We start from the raw sequence: 19,768 nt of genomic DNA, 5'->3' as shown, positions 1-19,768 counted from the left end.
TCAATGGAGAAAATACCCCTGGATGAGAATGAACAAAAACAACAACAAAAAAGTAATCATTTTGTGGTCTGGAACGGATTAATTCAGTTTACATTATTTCTAATGGGGGAAAAATGATTCCATTTTTGAACAAGTTGCTTCTCAAACAGCCTTCGGGAACACAGAGTCCGAGAACTGAGGCTCCACTGTATTTTAGGCCTTTGCTCCAGCAATGCTATAGTTTGGCTGCCACAGACGGAATGTAAATGACTGTGTTCCTGGGAAACTTGTGACCATTCCTGTTACAGATAATGCTCTGGCTGCCATCCTTGTCCTTAAACCTTTCCCACTGTAGCTGATGATTTCCTTAGAAAAGCTCTTGAAAGTATAATGGGTAATGGATGTGTATGGACCCTTTCAAAGTTTACATCAATTTCTTTTATTTTCTCACCCAAATCGTGAGGTTGTTCATTTGCTGTGGCTCTTTCTAAGCGCACATACACCATCACCATCAGATTTGGAACCACCTCCAAATGTGAAGTGTGAGAGGGTAACACAGGTGTGCTGACTCAGATGCTGTCAGGTCGGCAGGTGACAGGAGTTGGGCAGGTGACTTTCCTGCGTCAGAAGGAGGGGCTGGAGCCTGCTGAGGCAAGAACAGAGAGGGCGCTCTCCTCAGCTCCACCCCTGGAGACCCACCACAGGACAGCTCAGATTTCTCCCAAGGAACCAGAAATCCAACTTTTGGTGTGAACACTTTGTTTTTAATTAAATACTGGGTAGGCCAGTAGCATTACCTGTTCCCAAGAGCCACCTGCTTGGGGTTCTCTGCTTTAACTGTGACTTATCTGGGCTCCTGATGTGTGTTTAGATCATCAGGGCTGAGCCAAGAGGGGAGAGTGGAGGGATGGCAGCCTCTGGGCACACCTCAGAAAGAAGAGGCTCTCAGGGTGCTAGTCAGCTGGGAATCACTGGTCCTCCCAAGCTTTCTGAATTGAGGGACTGTCACATCTCCATTTCCTCAGGGCACTTGCAGAGCTTAGCCTCTAGCACCAGCCAGGGCCTGCACAGTGGGGCCTGTTCTTAGCTTCTGATCTCTCCTCATCCATGCCCTTCAGCCACTGGTGCCATTCACTCATTGAGTCACAAAAGTTTGCTGAGGGGCTGCTACATGCCAGGCCATGGTCTGGATGAGGTGGAGCAGGGTAGAATCAGGAGCACTGGCAGCATGTGGGTTGGGATTTTGAATAAATTCTTAGGATGGTTGTGGGAGATAAATCAGAGGTCATGACCCCAGGGTGGAGTGGACAGGGGTCTGCACACTTTGGCCAGCTTCTTAAAACATAGATTTCTGGCCCCAAACCCAGAGGTTCTGAGTCAATGGCTTTGGGTGGGGCCCAAGAGTGTGCATTCCTGACAAGGGCCATGGGTAGCCGTGGCTTAGGGACCTGCCGGCATTGGAAGCACTGTGTGTTTTCTCCGCGACAGCGAGCGGGCCGTGCAGAGTGCCTCTTGCAGGGCAGTGGTCTGATCTGGCCTGTTTCCCGGGAACTGCTCCTGCCGTGTTCTGAAAGCAGACTGCAAGCGGCAGACCGTCAAGGGATTCAGTGTCCAAGTGAGACATGGCGATGGTAACACTAGAAATGGGGCAGTTGGTTACATTCTGGGTGCATTCTGAAGAGGGAGCCAATACCTGATGAACTGGATATTGAGTTGAAGAAAAGTCAAAGATGACCAAGGCTTTTGGAATGAGCAATTAGGCTGAACCATATGAAGACCAGTTTTTGACCTACAGAAGGATAGAGAAGACGTGGGAGGAGCTGACTTACAGGGGATGATGGCATGTCAAGGTTGAGATGTCTGCAGGCCTCCGAAGGATGCTATGGAGTAGGCAGGTAAGGTGAGCTTCAGGGCTGAGGTCGCCAGGGCTGTGTGCAGGGGAACCTCAGACTTGGAGCCTGAGGCACTCTGACATTCCAGAGGAGAAGAGGGGAAAGCTAGCAAAGGACATGAGAAGCAATGACAAGGATGTAAGGAGAACCAGGCGAGTGTGGAAAGTTAGAGCCAAGTAAACAGTGTGCAGTAAGAGCCTCCTTGCTGTCCCCGGAGCACGTGAGGCTTCCTCCCACCAGGACTTCCGCACTTGCCCGTGCTCTTCCCCAGCATCTGCCTGGCTCATCCCCCTCCGTCAGGTCTGTGCTTGCAGGTCACCTCGGAGAGGCCCTCTCTAGACAGCCTGTGGAAGAAGAGGATAGTTGTCAGGCATCTGGTGGGCACTCAAGCAATATTTGTTCAGTGAATGGTGATCATATAACTCTCTTCATGGGAGCAGAACTCCAGGTGAGAATGCGTGAAGCATCCAGGTGTAGTGTGGTCTGTAGAGTGTCCCCAGGTGTTTATTAGAAATGCATGATCGTGGGTCCCGCCCTAGATCTGTGGAGTTACCCTATTTAATAAGATCCCAGGTGGTTTATATGCACATGAAGGTCTGCACCCAATCCTGTACTTAGTTCTTCATGTATCTCAGATGTACCAAGAACACATGTCTCCTATAGTTGCTTCTGTATTCCATCAATTGTCATTCTATGGTTAAAACACTGTGTGAAGAGGCTTTCAAGAATATTTTATATGGTCACTCAAGTGATTTCTTAGTTTTATTTTGAATTGACCTACACTAGGAATGAATATAAATTGCACATCTCATACATAGTGGACACTTTTGAATGAATTAATTCTTATTTCGTTTTCTATAGTTTAAGTCTTGCTATTTAATAGGACATGCTATTTAATACCCATGCATAATGACAGGCATGATTCTCAGAAAGCAGGACCTGTAAATGCATGGTTTTCTCCCAAAGTGAGTAATGGATTAAGTTTATTAGGTCTCGCCGCTTCTCTCCTAGGAATTTGGTTCTGTAAGTGATGTTTTTAATCTAGGATTATAAATATTCTGCAGGCAATGGCTCCCACACTTAAATCTCTCATATTTCTATTTGGCCAACATTAAAATGTGGTGTTATTTTTATACTTGGACCTTTGGCTTATTTTAATCTGAGAGATTAAAGAATTATATATAGGAGGAGTTTCCTTATGAGAATACCCTTTTTCCTGAGGCTACTAAATATTGTTTGTCCTAATCGCAAAGCATCCCACCTTGAGGATTATAACACGCACATTAGCTAAGGATAAAAGACTGGCTAGGAATTTTTGGTCTAGTTTATTCTATTACAACATCAAACGTTTAGAAAAATGTACTTGCCATCCTCCTTCCCTTTTGTGCACATTTATAACTCATTTGTCTGAATTCAGAATCCTACAAAGTAGCATGACAGGAAGCAATATGAAAGTATATAAGCCAATAGAAGTGGGACATAAATTCATATGTATTTCCATGTGCACACAAGGGTATGTGAGTGCACCTCTGGATGCACATGGCTTATCTTCTCTTTGCTCAGTTAATGCCCTAGATCCAGACTCACCACCAGTGCAGGCTGTTGGCCTCCTTTGCTCCTGGGGACAGAATGATGGACACCTGGTTTGATTTCTCACCCTGGCAAGTCTTTTCACCTTCTTTTCAAGTTTTCTGTTTCTTTATATTTAAAATGGGATAATTAAGCAGACCCTGGGTTCTTACATGGCTGCTTGTCCAGTTTAGATGTATTTGGAAAAAGGACTTGGCTTGTCACCCTTAGTCACTTCCAACTTTCCTTTATTTAAGGATTCTTTATTTTTGCTTTTGCTTGCCTCTGAGTTGGTAGTTCTCTCTGAGGTCAGGATTCACACCCTTCCTTTCCTTACTGTTTGTGAGATACCTTTCACAAGGCCGCGTGTGGAGGGCGTTTCTGGCTGGAGTTTTCTTCTGTGGTAGCACTATCATTGTGGGGCTGAAAAGAACATTGGCACCTACCAGATGTGACCCTGGACAGTTCTTTTCATTGAAGGAAGCTAGCATTCTCGATTTTACCGTTTTTTTTATTTATTTTTTTATTTTTCAAGAATGGTGATTGCGTAATTGACCTGTATAATCTGTCGTTTAGAATCTAAACTTTAGATAACAGTATGAAAAGAATGGTGGTGTGTGGATGACAGTGGGTAGCAATTTGTTGAATTTTATTTACTCTAATTTTCCTTAAATTTACTGAGCAAAAGAACACATTCTCTATCTAAACATAAAATGAGAAATTGAAACACTTTTTTGACTTGTTAAAAAAATAAAATCAATTATAAACTAAAAGGATTATGTGATTTTCACTCAATTTTATTTATATTCTGGTTTATAAATAGTACCGGGAATAGAACAGTGGACATCAAATGGGGATATTTTTTCCTTCAGTGAACTATTTTTTCAGCCAAGAGAGTAGTGTCTGCTGCACCGTCTCACACGAGTGCACTAGGATGTCTTCAGAATGAAACTGACAGCAGAGGACCTGTCAGTGCCACCTGGGAAGTGGCAGAGCTCCAGTGGGCAGTTAGAAGGGGTCCATTCCAGTTCTCTTACTATCAGTTCAACATCTGAATAAAGAAAGGAAAGAGGGTTGTGGGGAGGAGTGGCCAGTGGAGAGGAGCACCGCTGGAGGCAAACGTGACTACCCCGAATCTGTCCTACTTCAGGCCCATCATGAGAAGGCAGGTCCTGGAACACCGCTGGAGGCAAACGTGACTACCCCGAAGCTGTCCTACTCCAGGCCCATCATGAGAAGGCAGGTTCTTAGGAAAGGGAACGATGCTGGGAAATACAGAAGGCAGCAGGCAGAGAGGAAGACCAGTTGTGAGGCAGGTTGACCCATGGAGGAAGCACAGGCATGAGTCTACAGGAGCTGAGCAGGCTGTTGAGGACAGGGCACTGTGGATGTCCCTCATTCATAGTCATCACCAGGGGTCACTGCTGAGTCAAGGGTATGCAACACAACACAGTAACAAGAAAAGTTTCAAGGCGCTTTTTTTTCCCCCCACTTTAACCAGATAGTGATCACTTTTTATGTGAAATAAAAATTTTATCAATAAAATATGTTTTGATAGAGTATAAAATTTTCTAGCTTTATTTTGTGGTCTGTGCTTCAAATGCTGAGCAGTACCTAACTTTTGCTGTTCTAATTCCTCAACTTGAGTAGTTGGTTTGAAGCTAAAAAGAATGCAAAAATTATTAAGAAATTGTGCAGATGTTTAATGCCACATATATTTTCATTTGCATGCTCATTTGATGGCTATTTAAAATTAATGAAGGGGAAGTCACTAATTTAAAAGCCATGGTTTAGGATTCTTGAAGACAGAATTATATTTATATGGCTTTCAAAATAGAGAACTATAGACGCTCACAGTCATACGACGAGGAAGTTAATGCAGGGTTGCTGCCCTCTAGCATATCGGCTTGGTGATCAGCAGCCTCCGTGCCCCTTGCTTCCTCACGCAGGCGTGAGTGGCAGGCAGGCTGCAGGGTGAGAGTTGCTCGAGTGCGTGCGACTGGGCCAGGTCAGGGCTTCTCTGCGGGTCTCCACAACCCATGCAGGGGTCCTACCAGGTCAAAACTGTCTTCATAATAATACCTATTTGTTAGTTTCCTTTTTTCCTGCTTATCTCACCAGTATGCAGAATAGTTTTATAAATGCTACAGGATGTTAAAATGTCATTGTTCTGATGTCCAGTAGAGTATGTGCTACTGTATGCTCTTATGTTTTAAAAATTTCTCATTTTTAATTTCTAATATGCTAAATATCAATAGGTATAATCCACAGAAACACAACAAACTTCTAAAGTTAAAAAGGGTGCTATGACACACAAAGTTTGAGAACAGCTGTTTCAGATACATAGTCTTTCAGAAGCACAATTTAATTTAAAGCAGGAAATACTCTGTGTGGTGGGTTCCATTAGCACCTCACGGAGCACCTAGAAAAGGAAGGCCTGCGAACGTTGCTGACTCATGGAAGATCACATAAGTTGTAACTTGCAAAGGCAGAATTCAACCCCAGTTCTCGAACTCTTACCTGTGCTGCTAACTGTGCAGTCAGGCGGCCGCCTCTCAGAGAAGTAGCAGGTTTTGACACTAAGTTCTCAGAAGAGGGACTACTTCTCAGAACTGGGTCCACCCCCAGGGAACGTGGATATGAAGGGTGTCCTCATGAACAGTCACTTGTGAGCTGAGTTTGATTTGTACAATGTGAACAATCAAACAATTGGGTGTCATTTTTTTAATCTGGGAAATGTTACTCAAAAAAGTTGAGTCTGCCAGCTAAATTGAAGAAGTGGAAGATCTAGCTCTACTGGCTGCTATTCCCATGCCACCAGTCAGCCGTTCCTTTAGGTGAAGTGTGCATCCCCTAGTTTGCCACAGACCTCACCACTCCCTATTATGCCCCATAGCTCATGAACCTCAGTCATGTTTCCTGTCCCAGGTGTTTGGATTGGAAATGGCTGGAGATGATATATCTACTGCGTAGTGTTTATAGCCAATCTGTTCTCAACTTAACTGAAACCTAAAAAGGCACTGACATCCCGCTCCGGTCACCCCACCCCGGATGTAGTGCAGACCTCACTGGCAAAGCTAAATGGAGATCACGTGGCCTCTCTCCTTACTAAAGCACAAAGTCTGATTCAGTAAAGAATGAGCATCTGCCAGTGAATTGCCATTTATTTTTAAATGTGCAGCCTTTTCTTTTCTAAGTGTAATAGTGAGATAAGCACTTTGCACTCACTGGCCTCATTTATGTTTATTTTAGTAATGTCTGTTGTCCTCATTATTCCCGTGTCCAGGCGCTTTCTGGAACTTTGAGTGTCTCTGAACCTCTGGTGCACATCAGATCAGTCATCTGAAACCATTGGAGACTATAATCTAAAGGGCTTCATTATCCTGGGCATGTGGACAGAATTATTGAATTTCAGTTTTTTATGCTTAAAATAGCTCCCAATTCACCAGTGAATATTAATCTTATCATAGTTTTAGATGTATATTTGTTAGCCTTTTTTCTTCCTTTGCCTCACTCCAGACCATAAGTTTCGTAAGTTGGCAACCATCTCTTTGTTCACAATGTATATTCTATGCTGTGTACAGTGTTTAGCATATAATATCAATGAGTAATAGAATGAATAAGTGAGTAAATGTATAAATGCATCAGTTGTGTATATGATAAATCTTGTTCTCCTTTAGCCCCAAGAATTATATTGAAAGATCTTTAGTAAATTTTCATGCTTGCTAATTTGAGGGTTAAATTGGGGAGACTTTTATTCCTCTTAAATATACTTCCACATAAAGGTACATTCAGTGCGTGTGTGCGCAAGCGCACACGTTCTGTTTTACTTAGGAGCGCTCCCCTCTTCCTGATGCGCGGTCGGGAGGGAGGCTACACATCTGTCCAGCTAGTGGTGAGATGCACGTGGAGACAGATGCAGGTGAGACTGACAGGCCTGCAGGTTCAGCACAGACTCCTCCACTCGAGAAGGACCTCTGTCCTGCAGTCAGAGTGGCGGCTGCTTGGCCATTAGGAAACGTCATGTGTAGCAGCAGCTTCCAGCCAGTGTGTGATCCGAAGGGGGCAGAGCTCTGACCTACGGCTGGAAGAGAAATACCATTGTCTATTAATCCTACTGGAACTAAAGCTGAATAGTGAAGCGGCCTTGATCTGACACTGAGTTTGACTTTGATAGCTCTTCACTTTAAAAGGTTCTTTTATATTTATGAAAAAAAGCATGACGTCAAGCCAAGGGGGGACATTTATATCAGTATTTAAGACCAAGCTTGTACTGCTTCCAGAAAAAATAACAACCCTTGTGTGAACGGGCTTTTACATGCATAACTAATTAGCTGAGGTTATTATAAGCAGGGCTGCTGTGACAGTTTCTGGCGGTGCCTCGGGACACCTTGTGTGTAGTGCCTTCTCTATGCCAGTCAGTCCGATCGGAACTGCAGAAAGTAGAGGGAGTGAATAGCCTACCGTTTCTCGTTGGAGTGGGGCCACCTAACCGTTGTTATGCTGGAAATGCTAGAATATAATCACTATCAGGTGAGCTTCATTCTTCCTATTCAGTCTCTGAGATATAATGCAGTACATTGAGTAATTCGCCTTTTCACGTTATGCAATAGACACTATTTTCAATTGTAGAAATAATTGTAGTTTGGTGCTATTTATTGTAAGAAGTAATTCAATTTTATTTTTAAACAAAGTAAATATTAGCAGGCTTCCCCCCCCCCCCCCCCCCAGTGCTTGGCTGTGCTTAGCTCATAAGAGTAAATTATGTTTATCAAGGGAAAGTGATTTTGAGTATCACTGATTTTTAAAAAAGCATTTTTAATTCTGTATTAATACTTATGAGAAATAAGAAAGGAGGACAAATATCCTGGTAACTTAATACTCATGTGTTTAAAAACACATATAAGTGTTAATGCTTTGAAAGAAGCTGCTTAATGGGCATTTGCTTTTTCGGTTGAGTTCACAATCTTAATTAAGATGTTGACTAATTATGTCCAATGAAAGTGGAGGAATTAATCCACAACACCTGCTTTAATCCTCAGAACATGTTTATTTTCAATAATCATTTTACAGGTGTTTCTTATGGAATTTAAACAAAACATGAAGCTGTTCTGTTTGATAAGGAAAGTGAAATAAATTGAGTTATGCTGTGCTCCTTCTGTTGTGTTGATCGTAATAAACCCGGTCAGGTGTGTTGGGGAAATTTTTGCCATACAGTTAGTTGCATATTTTTAGTTCGACATGAGAAGAAGGGCCAGGTTTACAGAGATATACCACTCGTTCCCCGGGAAACAAAACAGGCAAAGTGTGAGCCCAAGTCCCAAGAGTGAGGCTTTGAATTCAGTGATATAAAAACCCATGAACACAGTGCCTGGTATGCAACCGGGACTGGTCTTGATTCTGTCGGTGGACTGGCACGTCTCATGTCTGTGCCTGAAACAAGAGCTGTCCGAACTCATAAATAACAGCGCTGTCTTCTCTTCCCTCCGCGGCTATGTTCAGGTGCAGACCCACCTCGAAAACCCCACCAAGTACCACATACAGCAAGCCCAAAGGCAGCAGGTAAAGCAGTACCTTTCTACCACTTTAGCAAATAAACATGCCAACCAAGTCCTGAGCTTGCCATGTCCAAACCAGCCTGGCGATCATGTCATGCCACCAGTGCCGGGGAGCAGCGCACCCAACAGCCCCATGGCTATGCTCACACTTAACTCCAACTGTGAAAAAGAGGTAATTCATGTCTCTTCCCTCTCCTGTTTTCTTACACTAAATGACTGTCTGTTGGATATTGTTCCTGCACTTGACTGTGGACTGTGGTCTATCGGCACGGCTGCGTTCACCGGCCTTGTCCCAGGTTGCCCAGCGCCCAGCCCTTGGCAGCCTCGCTGTGTTTTGGGCGATGGCACAGGTGGAGACCTGGCCGCTCCCCGCCCCCATTTCCGCTGCCTCTGCTCAGGGTTCTCTTCTCTTCGATGCCTTTCCACTTACAAAGCAGTGAAAGTGCAGAGAGAGAGGAGAGGGAAGGTGGAAAAGGAAAAGCAAAAATAGACAAGGTGTGGGACAGGCGGTTTCGAAGTTCCGCTTGTATTTCTCTCTGAGTGGAGAAAAAAGGACAGAATGTGTGTGGATGGATTTGAATAATACAGCACACGAGAATCTAACAGAGAGGCGAGTGTTTAATTGCTGGATAAATTCCGTTTTATCATAAAAGCTGCTGCCCATCCAACCTGCTTTTGTAAAGGCTGATTGGAGACAAGACTCAGACACACCTGACGCTAATCGTGGCCTCAGAATCTGGTGCATAGAAATCCGAGAGGAGAGTTGTGACTTAATGTCTGTCATTTCCAAATTATGAGGTGATGAGCCTCATTTTAATGGAGTTTCATTGCACTCTGAAACTCCAAAGTGACTTTTATGAAGTTTGCTTGATTTTAATTTCTAAAGGAACCAAGTCTTTTCCCCATTGCCCAAACCAACTGTCCTATTTTCTCTGCCCATATTTGTCATCTAACAGGCTGATTTGATGCAAGTTCTTTTTTCATTATTTCATTTCTTGCTCAGATTCACCTATGTTTGAAAACTTAGTTCATCTTGTTGTGCACAGTCAGCCTCATGTGAACATGTGGTTGAAGGGTCATTTGCAAACCCAAGTCATGGGCTGATTTCGCTTGTGTTTTTGCAGGGATTTTATAAGTTTGAAGAACAAAACAGGGCGGAGAGTGAATGCCCAACAATGAACACACACTCCCGAGCATCCTGCATGCAGGTACTGAGGGGCTTGGGGCCCAGGACGGAACACTTGGGAATGAGGATTGGAATTTGTGGCTGATCACCCCATCCTGATGCCTAAGGGCCCCCCAATTGATTTTTTTATTTGTTTGTTTATTTATGTATTATCCCTTTTATTTCAGTTTGAACTCATACCACTCCTACTCACTCCATTATATTCCATTTTGTTTCACAACTCAGGGCATTCACACATGCTCTTATATTTTGCCAAGACTCCTTTTCTCTCTGGGTTGTACCAGATCCTTACTTATCCTTTAAGACACCCCCGCATGTCCATGTTTCTGAATGCTTCCCTGACCGCAGATGTAACCACTTCACCTGTCATGCAGTCACTTCTCTAATTTCTACTCCGGTTGGGCTGCTCTACAGGATACTAACAAGTGGCAAAGGGGATAGGGAATATGCTGTGGTCCAAAAAAGAGAATTTTATATAAATAAATACAATTATGCAGGGTTTTGTTTGTTTTTTCTTTAGGAATAGTGAGAGCCTTTTCAGTTCTCATGTTCACTGTGAGTCTTCAGAGTTGACTATATCATATACACTGTTTCCCATTTTTTACACAGTACTGCGTATCCCATGGGACTCAAATAATCTACTAATTGTCGTTTGTGAAAACCGTTCGGCTATTTTACTTGTTATGATGAGAAGTGCCCTAGAGCTCTGGGCTTCGTGAGGTCAGGGTCTGTACACTCTGTACCATTTGTTGTTACTCTTCCATTAGAAAAAGTGAATTTTCCTTTAGTCCTTTTTCTGATTTAGTTTTAAAGATAACAAGCTATAGATAGAGCCATTTTCTTCATAGCGTCTCAAGATTAAATAATTACTAAGGAGAGTAAACTTAAAATGCATTTTCCCTAAGTTGCTTTAAGTAATTAAATAGTGCTTATAATACATAAAGTTCAGTAAACAAAATTAAAATGCTTTAATTTATTTAGATACCAGCATCAGTGTACATTATGCAAATGTGTAGGGTAGCCATTTTGATAGGCTATTATTAGTAATAGGTTCATATGTTATCATATATTGTTTTGTAAAATGGAATCTCATGGAGCATATATTCTGAAACTATTAATTTAATAATATTTCATGGATATTTTCCCAAGTAATTAAAGGTTCTATGACAGTCTACTTAATGGGTAGATAAATTATGCTACATTCATTTATTGATATAGTTATATATTTAAAATGTGTGTATAGATGTATAAGAGAAAGCAAAATAATAAGCCACAAAAATTATTGCATTTTTATGTTTTCTGTTATCAGTTTGCATTACTTTTTTCATAAAAGAAAAATTATTTAAAAACTTTAGCACACCAGGTCCTCTAATTTTTATAGTGAAAACAAAATAAAAATTTACAAAGAAAGGTTTTTTTAAGTCCCTTGGCCCATTTGCCTGTTCACTAGCATAATTAGAAAATTATCTCTTAAAAACAAACAAAAACAAATAAAACTGGTATACCTAGAGATAGAACCTAATAAACAGTATGCTGGCAATTATTCAAAACTGACTTCCAATCACTGTTCTCAGGAATTGTGAGCACTTTGCATGATTTATTCTGAAACCTTATAAGAATCCAATAAGGCAGTGAGCATTATTAACCCATCTTACAGATAGGCCCACTGAAGCATTAAAGATTGGGGGCTTTGCCTTCAGTACAGAAAGAGGGAGAACAAAAGTTCCAACAAGTCCCATGATACTGGAGCTTGTCCTGTTTAATTGGAAGTGGCAAAAAAAAAAAAAAAAAAAAAAAAAAGGACCCACAGGAACATGTCTCTGAGTCCTGAGATTTCGTCATGTGCTTACGAAGGACTCTTAAGATCCAAGCCTGTGTGGCGTGCGTGTGTGTGTGTGTGTGTGTGTGTGTGTGTGTATGTACGCGCACACACACAACTAGCCCATGTACATAAGGTGTTTGTGGAGAAATGTTTTCGTTGACTTGTCTTGCAGCTGCTGCGATGCGCACATAATCGCTATTGTTTACCATCACAGCTGGTGCTTTGATACTTTAGGAATAAAATTGTCCAGTGGGAATGTCCGCTCCAGGGCTGTGATGATAACCTCGCCCTGGGGAGTCCCCGGGGAGCACCGAGCACATGGCAGTTTTTCAAGAAGAAACTTACTTTACAAGTCACTGTGAGATCAGTGCAGGCTGCCAGGGCCGAGAGCCATGCCCCACGCCCTGACGGGAGCGAGGGGCTGGACTGCCCCCCATGTCTCCCTCCTCCAGGGAGGGCCTGGGAAGTGTAATACCACTGCAGTTGAGAGCCTGGGTTCAACCTGGGACACTGAGCCTTGCACGAGTGACTTTGGGGTAGTTGCTTCTCGTTTTTCCCACCTGGAAAACAACTGTAATAGCACCGTCCCCGTTTGGGCTACTGTGGAAGGTAAATCTTAGCCAGTGAGAATCCCTGAGCACAGCGCCATCCCTGCCACCTGTGCGTGCTAATGGCCTTAGTCACGTTCACATTTTTGGAGAAAGAGGACAGTTCTTAGAATCTAAAGATCTTTATTGCTTTGGGTAAGAAAAGAGTTGGATCTCTTTTTGGGTTGCTTTGCATGGTTTTTGCTTACTTCTCTCTCCCATTGCCCTTTTTCCTGCAGATGGATGATGTTATCGATGACATCATTAGCCTAGAATCAAGTTATAATGAAGAAATCCTGAGCTTGATGGACCCTGCCTTGCAAATGGCAAATACGGTATTGATGACTTTTCTTTAAGGAAAACCTTGGGCTATTTTCAGTGTTCTCTTCCTTTTCCAGAACTTTTAGTTTATCTTTGGAAGTGATTCATCAAGAAATGTATTAATAATAAAACAGAGAATCATCTCAGGATCACAAAGAAGTGACTGGGACATCAAAAGTTAAGTTAACAACACTCCACTTTCCTGGAGTCCGGGTCCACTTTCAGTTGGACGGCAGGCCTTCCTGTCCCCCTGATGTCCTTCTCCCGCTGAGCGCACGCTGCCCCGGCCAGTGGGCTGCTGCGCCCAGCAGGGCTCTAGCCTGAAGAGATAATGCAGTCTATAAGGCAGCATCTTGCTATTCACAGGTGATAGGGGGACAGTCAGGTTACCATCAGCAGCAAAATTTATTTCTATTTTAGTAAATTTTTAAAAAGTAGAACTATTTGCTCTTACGTGTTACTGCTTCCTATAATTTGGAGCCTTATCTGTGTTGTTCATTGTATTTCGCTCCTTACATTTGCGTCTTATGTTCCTCTTTGCCAGTCTCATTGCAGGTGTGTTTTGTCCTTGCAGTTATTCTGCGAGTTGTTAGTCAGGTGGGGTTATCATTGCTGCCGTCACAGTTAGGAAGCGTGGCGTGGCAGTCGGCTCCGCAGTAGTCTGTGTGTGCCCAGCCAGTCCTGTCGCTTTCCACGAGAGCAATGCCACGCGCTAGCATAGTCCTCAATAACTAGCATAAACGCGAACTCGCATAGGGGTGAAGGGGAGTCATTGGTTGAGGGGTGCAGTTTCAGATTTGCAAGATGAAAAAGCTCTGGAGATGTTTCACAACAATGTGAATATACTTAACGCCGCTGAACTGTACGCTTAAAAATGGTTAAGATGGCATATTTTATGTGATTTTTTTTTACTACAATAAACGAATTTTTACAAACTAAATTCCTATAATAACTTCTCTTGGCCAGGGAGTATGATAATGTAGTAATTTACACCTACATTTTAGTAAGCTACATTTTTATAGTTAGCATTTTCTTTTCTTTTCCATCAAGTTCATTTACCTGATGTCTGGAGGGGTGAGGACACCCCTTGAAATCTCAAGCCTCTTCTAGGATCTTTAGTTTTTATCAACCCCTTCCCATTTAAATTCACCCCCTGATTTTGAAAGAACTAAACGTTCTGCCGTCCTGACAGATGTATACATGCAAACACGCTGTCCTCTCTGAGCCCTCGGTTGGCTTCCGGGGACCCCTTCCCTTTCCAGCTTTGTGCCTCCTGTGAGGCAGACCACACCTGTCAGCAGGCAAAAGCCCAGGTGAGCTTGCCCTCGGGAATTTATAAATATACCCAAGGCCAGGGGTATATTTCTAGTGTTTTCCATGCCCAGCCGCATTAATCAGCCATGCCCAGTCATCCCAAAAGAACTTTGGTGGTGAGGTGGTCCCTTTGCCAGTGGTGTCTAGTGGATATCTGGGCCCATTCAGGAGGACTGTAGAATTGATATAATTTAAAAATCATCATTGCTTTTGTTTTTCTCAACAAAAGGACATCTGAGCTACCCTTCTCTTGCACTGACCTTCTATTGCATGTCCTCTGTGTCCCCAGCCAGGAAATCAGAAACCAGCTTCTAATGCCTCCAGGGAAGGAGATGCAGTAGCTCACAGGGAAGCAGTGATGCACAATGGCTAGGAGCTGGAGGTTTCCATCAGACCTGGGTTCCAACCCTACGTCTGCCATTTAACGAGTGACCTTGCACGTTACTTGGCTTCCTGAAGCCCTGCATTTCCCCTTCTGTCAAATGGGGCTGATAATTGCGTCTCCCTCACATGGTCATCCCATAAAGGATGTATAGCAGTTAGCATTGACACAAGTTGTATTCAACATATTTAATTATCAAGTGTAATTTATTACACTATAAAATAATTGTGATGGTATTTTATTCAGGTGGTATTTATTGAGCACCTGACTATGTCCAGCTGCACGTTAGAATAGCCTCATGCTTAGCTACCCTGATGGTCCTCACAGTGAGTCTCTGGGAATCCCAGACGGGCCGCAGCTCACCTCACGGAGAACTCGTACAGGGACAGCACCTCTGGAGACAGTTGTCATGACCCCATTTCTTCTCTGCTTTAGACTAAATCCATGTGTCTCCTCAGTCTGTCCACATTGGATCATATTCCCTCATTGTCTGATTGCTCCTGCAGTGAAGTGAAGGTTGGTTTAGCTTCACTAAATGCCGAATACCCAGCCCACACTGGGTGAGGCCTCTGGATGCAGGTGAGGGGGTGCTCCTCTGAGAATGGGGCTCACCCGCTGGACAGGGCACCAGGCAGACCTTGAATGGAGAAGGGTGTCAGGAGCGGGGAGGCCATCTCAGCAGAGTTCCCAGATAGGACCCCCGACCCCACTGGGCAGAGTTGAAGTGATTCCCAGCCGGGAGAGGAATAGTAACCAGTCACCACCCTCAGAAGTCACTGACTGTCCTGGAGTTCATTTCTCTTCTATATTCGCACCCTGGAAAAGGCATGTGGCCCCAATGGAGCCTTCCCACAAGAAAACTATTTCAGCATTTTGCTAAGACAGTGTGTTGTAGAGGCTTAAAACACAGACTCTGAGCCACACCTCTGCACTCAACACATACTCCCAAGCCAGTTGACTTTTCTGCCTCACTTTTCTAGTCCAGACAATGGGGATAAAAACAGCATCTAAACAGTAGAATTCGTCTGCAAAAAAAAAAAACAACATTTGAACAGCCCTGGCCCTGATATGTGCTCACTAAATGTTAGTTAAACCTTTATTTTTAATAAATTTGGGTTTTGGTTATCAAAATTAAATAACAAAGCTACTACAACTTACTAACATTTTAATTTTTTCCACAGTGAAGTTTAAACAGTGTTTTTTATGTTAGGCATTTTTCCCTTTTATTTGATTCTTTGAAATCTTTGTTTCAAGTTATTAAAAAAACAAAGTGGAAGGAACACAGAGAGGAAACTGTCCTTAGGGAATTGGAGTCCAGAAACCACTCTTCTGAGAGCACAAGGGCCTCTTGTGGCATCAGAAACAAGGAATAGAAGTCCCAGTTTGCTGTGCTAACAGTGCCCATTGATACTCAGAGAAGGGGACTATCCAGAGGGAAATATTTTACAGTGATCATTTACTTGGAAAAGTAATCATTTTTGGTGGATCAGAAAATTGAACAACCTCATCCAGACCAAGTTTGGGTCACACCCCCAGGTGAGTCCACCTTCGTGTTTGCCGAGGGGCTGTGCTCCCCGCTGTCCGGGTGCCGGAAGTGAGGTCTTGCCCACCAGGTGAAGGTGCTGGACAGTCCAGCAGACACCCCTCCCTGGATTGGAAGATGCCTTTACTTCCTTAGCTCCAAAGCTTGGAGCTAATTTTGATGTTCACTATGTTTATGGGGGAGTTTTTCTAATCCAGAAGGGGAACCACAGCATCCTTTCTTAAATATGCACGACTGGGAGACTAATTTTCAATTAGAAAGCCGTACCATTTTAATCAACCTTCCTTTTAGTAGCTTCAACGAATGACGGCCATTAATACAAAGAACAGACGCCACCATTTAGGGCAGGGCCTCTCGGCCTTGGCACTGTTAACATGTGAGATGGATGATCCTGGGTTGTGGGCCGTCCTGTGGACTTCACAATGTGTAGCAGCACCCCTGGCCTCCACCCATAGGTGTCAATAGCACCCCCTCCCAGTTGTGACAGCCAACAATGTCTTTGACATTGACACATGTCCCTTGGAGCAAAAATCACTGGTTTGAGATACTGAGTGAGCATCTCGGCCCCACACTCCGATTCCTGTGTTTAGATGCGAGCTGCAGGCTGATGAATGGCCAGCCAATTGTTGGCAATTAACACGGCGCACAGTTTTCTGTATCAAAGCAAGTCATGCCTGAGGCCGGCTTGAGCTGGTCTCTGACTCCCAAGCCAGGTGTGGACTTGCCACAGTATTACTTTGTGAGTTTGACTCTCCATGCTTTGAAATGTTCTGGGCTTTGAATTGTTTGGGGCCATTTGGAAATTAATTGAACACGGCAGCTTCTCATTAACATCAGCAGGTTGAGACTTCCCCTTACCCCCCCCCCCCACACACACACACACTGCTGCTAAGAACATGGGACATGGGCCTCCTACCATGCAGGCAGCTAGAACTGTGGCTTTTCTCCTGTAAAATCAGTAATATAACACACAAGAGCCTGTCTAGTTCTGTGCCTGGGCCAGACTAGCCCCCACAGAATTCAACTTTCCCCAGCAAAACATGCTGCCGGGTTCTGTTGCCAGCTCCTAATTGTGAGGATAGGAAAGGCCACCAAAGCAGGAGGAGGGTTCTATGCTGCTTTTCTGATGGGAAGTAACGCTGTCTGACTCGGTCGGTAAGATGAGGCATCTCTGAAGATTTGAGGTCCTCTCCCTCCAGGAGTCACTGCCAGTTCATGCCGCTCCAGCCTCCAGTCCCGTCCTCACTGGGTCTCCCCAGTCTGGCTCTGTCTCCCCACCTGCCAGCCTGTCTACTTGCTTTTCCATCCCTTGTCCCCTCTGCCTCTGTGGCTCTCGTCCTATTTTCTACCCACACTCCTTGTGTCTATCTGTCTTGTTCCCAGTTTTTGATTCTTTCACCCTCTTGTCTCTCCCTCTTTCTGCGATTCTGCACTTAAGTCTATGTACACAGACCATCTTCCTTTAGAAAATGGTTAGGAAATATGTCCTTGTCCTGGAGAAGCTGTCAGTTAGGTGTCTCCCCAGATGAATTGATGACAGGATTTTAAAATCCCTATCAATCATCATCATAACACAATTGCATGTTTTGCTTACAAGTTACATTTGAAAACATGATACATATGATTTATTTCCAGAGCTACGGGAATAGTTATTTAGCTTGTTATATTGAATTTTGGAGTCATTTTCTTGGTTTAATAGTACCCAGTACTTCTCCCTGAATTTGAAATTTCAGGAAGCTGGGAGGAGTCTTTGTAATCCAGACGGTGACGAGATGTCATAGCGGCTCTATAATTTCAACTCCAACTCTATGGTATTGAGACAGTGGAGTACCTTTTGCTCTGCTGTGTTAAGCTGGACAAGAATAAAACTGAACACACACAAGGCAAGGTTGACCCTAAGAAGGTGACCTAATTAAAATGAAACAATTTTGTGAAATGATAGCTAATAATCAGTCACCTTTTTATCACTTTCTTAGTTAAAGGGCCTTGAAATGTGGTCCAGGAGCTTTTTACATGATCCCATTGCATCGTTTATATGCCTCAGGGATGGGATAGAGGTGTTGTCCTTCAAAAAGGAGCAACAGCCTAGTAGAAGACAGAGCCCTGCTCTGCTGGTGACGTCTCATCCCCCACCCACCGTAACAGAGCTAGGGCCGCATTACCCTTAGGAAGGATCTTACTGTGTGCAGGCCCTCCCCCTCTCTTGAGCCTGGAGTTTAGTTCACAGAGTATTTGTTTAGAAGCCATGAAAGGAATGGATGGCTGGTGGCTGCCCATGAGAGGAAACACATTTGATTCTATCTTTACTTTGTGCAATATTTGCATCTGTATGTCAGTGGCTATTTGAGAGAAGGTAGGATGTGCAGTACAATTCTACTCAGTACCTCTTGGTCACTAAACTTTTTAATAATGTTTGAATGCTGTCTAAGTTTACAGCTCAGGTATGTAATCAAGGAAGGGCAGGGCTGAGGGAGGCAAAGTCTCACCAGGTAGTAGTAGCTACCGGAATTGAATTGGGTGAAAATGGGAAGTTTCACTTAACTATCCCTGTAGTTAATCCTTAGAATTTTATCTCAGGGAGTGGGAAAAGCACAATGTCTTGGACCTCTTATGTCTACAAAAATGGGCCCATCAAGCTCCTCCCATGAACTAGTTACAGGAAAATGTATATACAACAAAAGGACACCAGTGTTGGGGAAAAATATTTTTACTACTTTAAAATATTCAATTCAGAGCTAGAGAAAACTGCTTTTAACCTATCTTAAGAAAGCTAAATACTTCCTTTTCTCTTTTTTTTTAGTACAATTTTTTACTTTTATTAAAGTCTGTGAGCTCCCTCTAGTGGCTTTGTGAAAGATTTCAGTTTCAAGAAAAAAGCTTTCCATTAGCAATAAGGAAATCATTTCTTTTCCAATAAGTAAATGCTTTTCATTGCTTTTCCGAGAGAGAGAGAGAGAGAGAGAGAGAGAGAGAGAGAGAGAGAGAGAGAGAGAATATGAATAAGAAAAAGAGGAAGAAAAGGAAGGAAGAAAATTGGCTTTGGTGAAAATCCCGACTGAGTGAGAAAGGCATGCCATATAGAACCCTATTTTACAGCAACAGCCAGCACCCGCACTGGCCCTGAGCTGTGCGGGGCGTCCTCTGCCAGCCGGGCCTGTACCGCTTGTGGGTGTGAGTCTGTGTCCCTTCCTCTTGCAAGGGGAACTAGCCAAGGAGACACTGCACCTATGAGTGAATGAAAAGGCAAATAGCTCATGTTTTCTAATTTAAAAATGACTTTTTACATCAAACCATTTATTTTAAACAAAGTCTAATATAGGGTATGGGTTTTTTCTAAATAACTTAGGACTCGTTCAACAACTCATTTCCGTTACTGCTTTTCTCTCTCCAGTTACCTGTCTCCGGAAACCTGATTGACCTTTATGGCAATCAAGGACTGCCCCCCCCTGGCCTCACCGTCAGCAACTCCTGTCCAGCCAACCTTCCCAACATAAAAAGGGAGCTCACAGGTAAACACCTAGCAAATGTGCTGCTTACTAGGGATTTTCTGTTAATTTTCTGATGCGTAAAGTAATCAAAATAGTGGCCTCCAGTCTGTTTCCAACTCACAGACAT

General features: G+C 43.4%; 1 protein-coding gene across 9 annotated transcripts in view; it reads left to right on the top strand.

Annotated features, from left to right (window-relative positions):
• The window catches only part of MITF (melanocyte inducing transcription factor), a 247,335-nt gene that overhangs the window by 205,426 nt on the left and 22,141 nt on the right, over positions 1 to 19,768 (top strand). For 6 of the 9 annotated variants that reach the window (XM_036331582.1, XM_036331580.1, XM_036331581.1 and 3 more), the window contains 4 exons: positions 8,943 to 9,170; positions 10,123 to 10,206; positions 12,833 to 12,928; positions 19,545 to 19,662. In XM_036331582.1, the coding sequence (XP_036187475.1) occupies positions 8,943 to 9,170; positions 10,123 to 10,206; positions 12,833 to 12,928; positions 19,545 to 19,662 (526 nt within the window). The remainder of the gene's footprint in view (positions 1 to 8,942; positions 9,171 to 10,122; positions 10,207 to 12,832; positions 12,929 to 19,544; positions 19,663 to 19,768) is intronic. The other 3 variants (XM_036331587.1, XM_036331586.1, XM_036331585.1) reach the window with 2 other exon arrangements.

The sequence above is a fragment of the Myotis myotis genome, unplaced genomic scaffold, assembly GCF_014108235.1.
Source record: "Myotis myotis isolate mMyoMyo1 unplaced genomic scaffold, mMyoMyo1.p scaffold_m19_p_13, whole genome shotgun sequence".
In the NCBI taxonomy this organism is placed as follows: domain Eukaryota; kingdom Metazoa; phylum Chordata; class Mammalia; order Chiroptera; family Vespertilionidae; genus Myotis; species Myotis myotis.
The sequence above is the reverse complement of the archived record's forward strand: the minus strand, read 5'-3'. Positions and strand labels throughout refer to the sequence as shown.